Genomic DNA, 11,332 nt, shown 5'->3' on the forward strand with positions numbered 1-11,332 from the left:
CTTGGGAGACTGCTTCACCTCGGAAGGCAACCCGGTCTGGTGGAACCCGAACCGGACCGGACGGCTATTTTTGTCAGAATTTATTTATTTATTTTTAAGCGGAAGCAGATATCTCCTACAAATGGGATACGAATACATTTAAAAAAGTCAAAATATAATAAGTTTTCAAATCATAGAGTTTTCTAAAATGGTTAACATATAAGAGACTACCCAATCTGCTACTTTGTTAGGCTCACGATATACATGCTTTACCTACAGTGCCATTCCACCACTAATTATAATTTGAATATTTTTTAGCAATGAATGGTGCTCGCACCCCCTCCACATTCTACTGGATCTAATTAATAACTATAGCAGAATCATTCTCGAGCATGATAGCATGAGCTCGCAATTCACACCATGCATAGCACACGCTAGTTCAGCCTGCTCGCAATTTTACTGTCGAAAATTTAGATGCCTCTGGATCATCTTGGAGTCCGGACCCTGATGTTTTGTGTCAGGACTCGGCAACCAATATTTAGAGCTAAAGCGAATTCGTCAGCCGGTATGGTTTTAAATTTTGGAAAGATTTCTGGCGCCCACGAGCCAATACACCTGGAACGAGGAGAACCAACTAGGGTAAGATCTGAGTTTCAGAATAAATCAGAACTCTTGATTGGGTTGAGTTGTGATCCCTTTAATTACTAAGATAGTAGGCCTCTACATTTAGGAACAAAGTATGGAAGAATAAAAATTATTTAATCTACCTCGCCAAATAGCCATTTGAGCATAGAAAATAAGTCACCTAGGAGGATAAAGTTGGTATTTCAAAAAAAATGGCCCATCCTAAATGCTGCTTTCTTTTTTTTTTATTTCTTCTTCTTCTCTTTCTCCCCCCACTTAGAGAAATTATTGCTTGTATTGTCATGCTAGTGCACACCACCATCAATCGCCAAGTGGACTTAGCGTGGGTTCCGTTTACACTCAATAATGACCCCACCATGACATATCTCAACAATTGATTATTTGTACCGATATAATCGTGCATGCAGTGCATATAATAATTTTAATAATATTTTTTTTATAATTCACTTATTTTTTTAAAGTTACTTAATTTATTCTAGCTACTCCAGATTTTTTTTATGCAACATGCAAAAAAAACCTAAAAGAAAAAAAAAAGGATTGGTAACCCAATTGATTTTTTAAATTATTCATTTAAACTATCTTTTGCAATTCATTGTTTTCAAGAGTAAAAAGATATCACAGAAATATAGTCCTAGCTTTCCATGCCATCTTGATAAATCAAAAATAAAGTTCTACTGAAAAAAGCAAAATGAATGTGTTCTTGACTTTTCAAGCTCCTCCTGGTTCATACTGGACTTATCTCCTTCATCGACTTTATTGTTCTACCATCAAATAAAACCCTAATTATATTCGCCCCAGTTTACAATTGAATTAGAGAAGTCTGATTCTTAATCACAGACCATTTGTATATTTCAAAGGTCTATGATTGAACATGGTTCGGATTATACATCTTCGATCATGTTTTAAGTCTTATTTAATCACGACCATTATCATTGAATGTCAGACCTCTTCAGTTCAATCACAAACTCTAAAGAATCAAACCTGAGCAATATAAGTGTATTTATTAGAGTTTGATAGTACCTACATAGATGTGGATATGGAAACAACTAAATTTGATAGACATTGCCACGACATCATGCAAATGACACTAAATAATCTGGCATCACATATATGCATGATAATAATAGCATGTGAAGCATGTGAAATGCACTTGGTTTATCAAAAAGAAAAGGATAATTGGTAGGTGGTCGTCGTATAACCAAATATATATATATACATATGTATGCATATGGGTTTTTATTCTAAAATAATTCTTTCTAGATATTGTCTACTTTTTTTTTTTGTTCTTCAAATATCCTTTCACTTTTCTAGATTGCTTATACAATTCTGGCTATATAAAAATAAGGGAACAAAGTTAAAATCCCAATTCTGGATAAGAAAAATGTTATTTAATTATTATAAATATAAATAAAGAAGAATCAAAATATTGGCTTTCAATAGAATAAACAAATAAAAAATTGATTACAACTACAAATAAACAAATAAGAAAAGTAATTTTAGTGAAGATCGAAACTAAAAAAAAATATTTCTCTTTATTATTCTCTCATTGCCATTTTGAGAGAATAGACGGATAAAAATAAAAATTTAAGGTTATGTTAAGATAGGAGAAAATACCATAATAAAAAAATTATGAGCAAAAAAATAGAAAAAGTTAGAAATATCAACTATAGATACATAAGAATATACTCAATTGTGATATTTGCGCTTGTAGATAAATGTGGAAAAAGTAACAAAAATTCAAATAAATAAGAAAAATGTAACTATTTTTTGATATTATTCTTATATCTCAGATACTATAATTTCAAATTTTGTATTATTCTCCTCAAATATGCATTGCATGTGTTGGGGTCTAATTCATAATCACACACACACACACACACAATATATATATATATATATGTATGTATGTATGTATGTAACGATCAATAAAGTAGATTCTCAATTGTAGCACACCTGTATAATAAAAACTTTCTATTTTTATATTCATTTGATGCATGAATTAAAAACCATCAATATATGTGATTTTTGGTTGCTCAATATTTTGAGCAGTATATATTATGATCATTTGTGTGAATCTTTAATTGGATGCTCCGTTATTGATTTTGGAATCAAAAGAAGTAGATGTCCTCTCAAATTAAAAGGGTCATAGTCCATCTATATACATATATAGTCCATCTCTCTCTCTCTCTCTCTCTCTCTCTCTCTCTCTCTCTCTCTCTCTCTCTCTATATATATATATATATATATAGGGGATTGATAACCTACTCTCTGTTATGATAGGTTATCAATCTACCCATTTTTCATTGGACAAAAAATACCCCTATTTTTTGTAACTTTTAAGGGTGTTTTATGTCTTTTTACAATCTCACATTAACTCACTCTCTCAACCCCAATTAATGCTCTCTCTCTCTCTCTCTCCGGTGTGTGTGTGTATATATGTGTGTGTGTGTATGCATGTATGTATATGTATGTATGTCTATGTATATGTGTGTATGTATGTGTGTGTGTATGTATGTATGTATGTGTATGTATGTATGTGTGTGTGTATGTATGTATGTATGTATATGTATATGTATATATATATATATGTATGAGAGAGAGAGAGAGGGAGAGAGTATTAATTGGAGGTTGGAGGGTTTAAGAGGGTGAGTAAATGTGAGATTGTAAAAAGACATAAAGTACCCATAAAAGTTATAAAAAGTAAGGGTATTTTTTGTCTAATGAAAAATGGGTAGATTGATAACCTACCATAACATAGAGTAGGTTATCAATCCCCATATATATATATATATAATTCTTTTTTTAGTTCAGTAGAGGTAACAAGGCATAGACACTTCCACAAACAATAGGAATTGCTTGGGTTTTGGATTTTGTTTTAAACACTAAGCTGGAGCACATTCGAAATAGCTTAGAGGGGAAAACATAAACTCTTGCCATTGCGAGGCAGCCTCAAAATTGGGCAGCAGAAAGATGCAGTGATACAGAGCTCTTCACTGCAAGAGCAATGCAACGTTTGCTTTGGTGTCCTTTTACGAACGCGAACGTGTAGTGCATGGTCTCCATGGTTGGACTTTCTTTATACCTTGATATAGAATGGCATCCCTTTACGTAAAAATCCCAGTACAAACTAATAATGACTTGACCAAAGGAGGCCTTGGATGTCCATGTCCAAGAATATTGGAATACCAATTTATATGTCCTGCTAATATAATTCCAGATATAGACACAACTTTTTTACTTTGTACCCTACCTATCACACCCACTACATGGGTAGTCACCCAACAGCCAAGTGCACTATAGGTAGCAGCCAAGAGATTCTCTTGGCACTCAAAATTCTGAAAAATATCAAGCAAAGATGACTTCCCTTTGGAACATCCTGTTTTTAATATAATATGTCTCCAAGAACTATTATCCACGCAACAAGATATAGTCTTCGATTATCTTTTTTACCTATCACATTGTCAGAATATGATGAAGTCACAATTACCTGCAATTACTTTTTCAGACTTATACTAGAATCAAATTTGAAAGCATCAAATACTAATGTTGATAGAATAAAACAAAAATGCTATTAGAGTTTACAACTCCATATTTTGCTGGTGCAGTTAAAGAAGCATGCAAAATACAAAAACAACTCTGTGTTGCATGCTTGAGATAGGGAAAATGCCATCTTATTTACACTACCATGTGAAATTCAAGCACTATAGTAAACAAACATTGTCAGATACTACAGCTGAAAAACATTGCCTGAAATGGTAGCCTTGCTGCTCTCGGCATCAATCCTTGCTCTTTTGTAGGAAAGCGAAGCCAGCTCAACGTCGATTGAGACATCAAGCTTTGCAAGATCGGAAAGCATCCCATCTTTCATTGAGTGCTCTTCATCCAAACTAACCGGCAGTTTATCTGAGGAGAATGGAGCTAAGGTTCCTTCAGTGGCAACCCCTTTTGTCATTGACATGGACTGGGTAGCTTGAAAAAATGCTTCTCTTACTTTGTACTGATCTTCCATAAACTTCTGCAGCTGGCGGCCATTTTCTTTAGTTTGTAGCTGCAATTTCCTAATAATCTGCCAATAAATCATAATAATATAAATTTACTGCATAAAAAATCCCAACTGTAAAGACTTCTGCAGATATTTACAGACATTAAAGTTCTACTTTATTGTGGATTGCACATATTTTTGCCTTTCTTTTCTAGATCCTTATTTCTTTACTTATCTGTTTATTCCCGACTAACCTTCGTTACTTCCAAGCACACATCAACCTATTCCATTATGTGTCTATCATGCATACATTAAGGGCCATAACCACATTGGCACAATAGTACTGCCACTAAAGAGATACAACAATGATGAAATCCAAGAGCCAAGCTTATGCAGATAATAACTCCCGAGCCACTGATCCAAGGATATAGAAGGGTCCTTGGAGCTTGGTGAGGTTACTCTTATCAGCCAAAGCACCCAAATTTCATGCTAAGTTCGCTATATAGTAAAATATAAGTTAGCTCAGGGCTTGAAAAGAGTTCATCCAGATGGTATTAAGTGGCACATGTTAAGAGAATTGATGAATAAAGTCGCCATATCTAAATCAAAAAGCTGATCCAGAGCATGTGGAATAATTTATTATCCAGTTTGTCAAATGCTCACAGAAGAGCCAGTGTTTTGATCAAGCAAGCAGAATAATGCCTTGAGCATGGAACTACGTTTATCTAGCAAAGTATAAAAGCACTTTCACATGTTCTTTACTTTCTTTGAAAGGTAGTTTTTAATGCTATGCAAAGAGCTTTGTTGTGGAAACAACCTCTCTGCAGAATATGTGCTTGATGTCACCACCACTTTCAAGTTGTAGTACCACATATTTTTAGCTATGATGTGTTGGAGAAAATAAAATTCCAATTTGTCATGTAATTTCAACGAGGTAATTTCGACTCCCAATCAGCACTATTTAAATCTTTAAGGGGTTTACAAGCAAAGTGAAAAAATTCCAAGCATCTTCATCTTTGAAAACTTCACCTAAATTGCAATATCATGCACTGGCAAACATATACAAATAAGCATAAGCATGCACATGAATACAGAGAGGAGAATGAGACCTTAAGTTGCTCATGGAGTGTCTTTTGAAGCTTCCACTGCATGTGTAGTGTTTCTGATTCGTTTGAAGACCTGCAGCCAAATGAAACAGGTTGAATTCACCACATGAGTAAGCAGGGCATGTATTACTTCCTCAAAAATAGCAGGGAAGGTGTCAATTACAACACATGAATTATTGTTTCTATATGAATATCAAGTTTTATACACCAAATAGCAATGGAAGAACGTAAAACCATCAAGTGGAATGGTAATAAAGATACAAAAAGATCAGACATCCAAAATTTCCCTTGAGAAAAAGGCCTGCATAGAGCCCACTTACAAGTTTGGATTCCCACTGTCCTCAGTTGCATTCCGTTTCTTTCCTTCTGGGCAAGAAGGCCTTTTATCTGAAAAATCATGATCTAATCAGGTCACAACCACATTTAGAAATCTAGTACCACAAAGGCTAACAGGTACAATAGAAATCATAAACTGTTTAATAAGTTATCTATATGTAAAGGTGATTCTTTTTCAGTAAAGGTAAATACAAATGCTTCATACTGTGGCTAGAAGAATGACAAGCAACCCAACAGCTAAGCCTCCCTACAAAATTGCCAAATAAAGTAAAAAAGTTCTAAAAACAGCTTGAAAAGCTAATATAAGTGGAATAAAATATAAAGATTGTTGGGTTTGCGAACCCTGATAGACAATATGTTTGCAGCATGTTCTTTTCAATACCAGCAGATATTTTAAATTCCCAGAAAATATTTTCTTTATCAAAGCCTATGAGCTGCTTAGGGATACCAGATATTTCAATTCAATTAGCAACTTCTTCAGTGTAATGTCCACGATCGGTAATATTTCATGTCAGTTTATATGCAAAGCATTTTTTCATCAAAAGTAGCATTACGAGTATAATTCAAGTCAATCTGGCAATAAAGAACTAAAGTCCTCGATGATATCAAACTCGAAGGGCATTCTACTTGTTGGAGCTAAATGTTTATTGGGAACAAGAAAAATACAAGGTAAAGATACTGATTACCATGCATAAAATACACTTACCTACATATATCAATGTACTTCCAACAATGTTTCTGCGGCTCCAGATGTGAACATGAGTACATGTTTGGATCAAGAACTTAATTAGACATTTGTAATTCTTAAGGGATATTGTAGCTTGTCAATACATCCTTTTCTCGTATTACACAGTCAAAATGGGAAAAAGGTCTTCTTATCGATAAGTTTAATCTTAGCAATCATGTAAATACTAATAGAACTGTCCTTGTTTAAGCAAGATTTGCTATTTAGATCCTCTTTAAAAAGCCCATGTGTTCACTTTAACCTGCATACCCCATAAATTGTTTGAATGATTTCAAACCCTACATTGGATATAGAGCTCCAGTTTAATAAAGCAACATCACATAGTCATGATGCGATCAGAGCAACACCAGCTTGAATGCTTATGCAGATGCCTTTAGTTGGCAACAGTTTTGTCAAGTTACCTTCTTTGCCTTCTGACCGATATCTTGAAAGGCGGTATTTCTGTGAGAAAAGGTTTACCATCAGATACTTCAAATCTAAATACTATGGATCTAGTAATGTTCTGAATGTGCATAAATGCCAAGGAAATGTATACCTGCAAGTGGCTCTTGACATGGTCTTTGGTTAGTCCAGGAATACCCATTTTGATTACGATGCATTTCGGGGTTGCCCCTGCATTTTATAAAGAAACTTTCAGCATCATTCTCACATGCATAAGTTACGCCTGTGAACTTCATACTCACTATCTGCGCCACCAAGATCGTTGACAGCTTGTACAAAGGATTCATGTAGCTCCTGCGTCCACTGCATTCTTGACTTGTTGCCAACATTGACTTCACTGACTTGGGCTTCTTGGTTTACTCCAATGATTTCCTGGAAAATATTAAAATTACTTATTTTGGCTGTGAAACTACAGAGGCACAGAGACACTAACTGAATTCTGATGGTAAGTTGTCATCCACAGGATCATCCCAAGTACACATGAATTACTTACATATCTGTCTTGATTTCCATTGCTGAGAATGATTTGCTTTGGCTGATCAGACTCCATCCGATGCTCTTGTTCAACAGCACTTGGAAGGATATCATCTATATCTCCTGGAATTTGTGCATCCTCATTTGGTTGGTAGGTCAAGCCTAAACCCTGTAGTGAAGTGGGAGCTGAAGTCTGCATTGAGGATAAGTGAATTTGGAGAAGGGGAAACATGTTGCCACTACATGGATATTGTTCCAAGGCTGATGAGGATGACGCATATCGGTCGGTGTAATGTATAGAAGATTGCAAACAAATATCTGTGGATTTTGTTGAAGTTGACGATGACGAGGTTAAATTTGGTAGACTATGACATTGGTTTAAACCCTCCTGATGAATCAAAGAGACAAGTAATGGACTGCAAGGCTGTTGATAGGATCCAATTTCATGTAAATCTGGCATTGTGGTTGGAACATTTTCCTCATTCAATCCACTAGGACCATGCCAATTTGTTGGTATATTGGCAACAGGAAGAGACATATTCCATTCACTGCCAAACATGCTACTTCCTACATTTCTGCTTGCATGATAAGTCATGGCGATAGTGTGAACTCTAGGACAAGAAGATCGACTACGGGTGTTGGGCTCTATATTTTGCAATTGAAACTCCAAAGTCTAACTTGGTAGAAAAGTGGTTGCTTTGCTAGCATAAACAGATTGATAACATATTTTTGATAAAAGTTAACTACAAAGAGAAAAGCACCTTTCTTAAATTTTAATTTCTAGTGGCAAAGTGAAAGGACCAAACTAATTGGGTGTATTTAGGAACTGGAAATAGGACATTACTTATTGGTTGTATTTAGGAACTGGAAGTATCTTGCAAAAAAGTACTAGGGTTCATACTACGATATCTAACTCAGCTTTCTGGTCATGAAATTCTCCTTTTTGCTAAAATAGAATGATTAAGCTCCAAAGCAAGTTTAGCCAAAGATTCATGTAGTCTAGTTCAATGATTAATTGCATAGTGCTATGCCACGGTCCCCATCAGATGAGCATCAATCAGCAATTAGGCAACTACTGTACAAAGAAATGGGGAATAAACAGAAGTTAGCTACTATTATGACTTCATGTGGACATGCAGGAATGTAATTGCAATAAATAAGTGTGTGCATGCACAAGGAAGAGCTTGGTTTCACTCATCTCAAACATGTTTCGAAGGAAGCACTACAGATAGACACGGAACAAGCAAGGAAAAGCCTCAATGTAGCTCAGAATTTTAGAAATTCAAGTAAAATCAAAATAAACAAAAGCACAAAAGAAATTTCATGTATTAACACTAAAATAATATGCAATATGGAATAACTAGTTAATCATTAGAAGCATGTGGGTTACTTCATTATGTTGAGAAGTTATAAGCAAGCTAGATAAAGGATGCATCCTTTTCAATAACATGATACTAAGGATATCAGCATCCAATATGTATCATCAAAAAACAGTGTATCCTTTAATAGTACTGTCCAATTGCTGGCCTTCTCCCATCAATTATGAGGCTGGTTATGGAGTACAACTCAAAGTCGGAAAAGATTCATAAGAACTGAATAAATTTTACTACCGGCTGTCAGCGTGAGCTCAACCTTCTAAGGTTAGTTCCAACTTCCAAATTTTCAGCCAAGGCAAATTTAGCCAATAGAGTGGCGTGCCATGAAACCTTTATCACCAATTGGAAGGTAAGAGATGTACCTTATTTGTTGCAGTTTCAGGTCGTGCAACAGGCGGCAACTCTCCAGTGTTCCCTTAGACTTGCAAAGAGTATAGACGATGTAATGTGATGATAAATTTTATTTAGGGTGTTCAGTTCATCTCAAGGGCATAAATAAGCCAAAGAGACAAGTAAAACTCAGTCTGATATATGATATCAATGAATGAAAAGGAAAAAAGATAAACACAAGGAAACCTGAAACCATATGTACATGTATAAAATAACTCTGGAATTTTTCTTAATAAAAGTTTTGTCCTAGAATTACTGTATTAAGTATTCTCAGTTGCAAATATCTTTCAGTAGAATTAGTCGAAATGGCTGCACAACAAGGAGTGGCCCTCCTACAATTTCCTCATTTTTGGTACAAAATAAGTGACTTTACTAATGGGCCAACTAGCAACTTCAGCATCTTGTATTCACTGCATTTTCTTCACTTTGTCTGCTCTTGCCTATGCCTTTCATGTACTGCGACATGTAACTCTGATGGTTTGGTTCTCTGTGTGGATTAAATTGCATGAATCTTTTTCCAGGCCAATTAGCTTTAAGGTCTTCAGTATAAAAAACGCATAGCCTCATGCATTGTTCTTAAATCCTAGACCTTCCTTAACAGTACAAGGTCTGATTCCTGAATCATGCATAAATACCGAGTCCTTTCATCTCAAGGTAGACCAGGATGACTTGCTCCACAGTTATGGTGATCTTATATTAACAAAATCTCATCATAAAAACATGTCCAATAAACACTTATGAATTGTTAAATTTGAATGTCAATTAGCAAGTAAAATAGCAGAGACTACATGCCAACTGATGCAGAATTCAAACCTCCAATTAAGAGAACAGAAAACAAAAATCCTCCAAACTAAGCTAAAATACCACACACCATCTATTATTATATTCTAAAATACAATTCTGGACAACACAAACAAGGACTAAAAACTCTGCCAAAGCTGCCCAACTGCATAAGATTGCGAGAAAACCAATGGCCAAATAAACTCAAAACCATGCCGAAAAACTCAAGTAGGAACGGAGACAGAGATACTGACCTCAAGAAACATGATCAAAGAAGAGCCAGGGAGGCGAGAGAAGCGAGAGAGAGGGGGCTATAGGCATCACGGTGGCAAGAAACTACCACTAGAGGCCAGAGGACAGTTGGTGATCAGAGAATATAAAGAGAAATGAGGGTGGAGAAATTAAGGCCGGCTGGCTTGAATTTAAAGGACAAAGGCCCCCCCTCCTTGGTTACGTGGGGTGGTGACCTTCGCGGCAACTCGAGTCTCCCGCCTCTTTCCGTTTATTTTTTTTGTGCCTTGACGCGTTGCAACGACGCTTCGTAGACGTCGCTATTATAGTATAATGTAACGAGCCCCCTCCTTTTTCTAATGCATTCTTAGAAGATATTAAGAGTAGTTTAGCATTAAATCCCTGTCAGGTAAACAGAGAAGAAGACCAACTTGTGAAGTTGCTTGCTTGCTTGGAAGCCAAAGTAAACTTAAGGTCAATGTAGGGTGATTACTAAATTTAAGGGAAAAAGGAACACAATTTCTTAGAATTGATTTGTGATTTGTCCTCACCTTCTTCAACTCAATTAATGATGATTAATTTTCGATGTTTCGACGAAGCTCTTGCTTTCTCTCCAAAGTTTTTGCTATGGCCATTAGGCTGTCAGCAAATCACAATTCTATTCTTTGAGATGCCTTGTTTGTTATGCTTGTTAATCTCTGACCTCGGCAGGACAACTTCTTGGTGAAGGCATGGCATGGTCTACTTTGATCTATAGATATTGTAAGACCATATATGTACACTTGCGTTAAAAACAATTTCATTCAACTGCACAGTGATGCATAATCTTAATCATGTAATAAGGCAT

The 11,332-nt window shown here is 35.5% G+C and overlaps 1 protein-coding gene across 1 annotated transcript; it reads right to left on the minus strand.

The window, feature by feature from the left end:
- Positions 1 to 4,153: 4,153 nt before the first annotated feature.
- LOC103714503 (myb family transcription factor PHL5-like) lies at positions 4,154 to 10,635 on the minus strand. The gene is made up of 8 exons (XM_026807438.2): positions 10,509 to 10,635; positions 7,728 to 8,783; positions 7,477 to 7,606; positions 7,329 to 7,405; positions 7,195 to 7,234; positions 6,033 to 6,099; positions 5,716 to 5,785; positions 4,154 to 4,690 (listed from the first exon to the last, which is right to left on the minus strand). The coding sequence occupies exons 2-8, from the start codon at positions 8,301 to 8,303 to the stop codon at positions 4,352 to 4,354; spliced, it is 1,299 nt and encodes a 432-aa protein (XP_026663239.2). The 5' UTR covers positions 8,304 to 8,783; positions 10,509 to 10,635; the 3' UTR covers positions 4,154 to 4,351.
- Positions 10,636 to 11,332: the final 697 nt, after the last annotated feature.

The sequence above is a fragment of the Phoenix dactylifera genome, unplaced genomic scaffold (genome assembly GCF_009389715.1).
Source record: "Phoenix dactylifera cultivar Barhee BC4 unplaced genomic scaffold, palm_55x_up_171113_PBpolish2nd_filt_p 001168F, whole genome shotgun sequence".
Classification (NCBI taxonomy): Eukaryota; Viridiplantae; Streptophyta; class Magnoliopsida; order Arecales; family Arecaceae; genus Phoenix; species Phoenix dactylifera.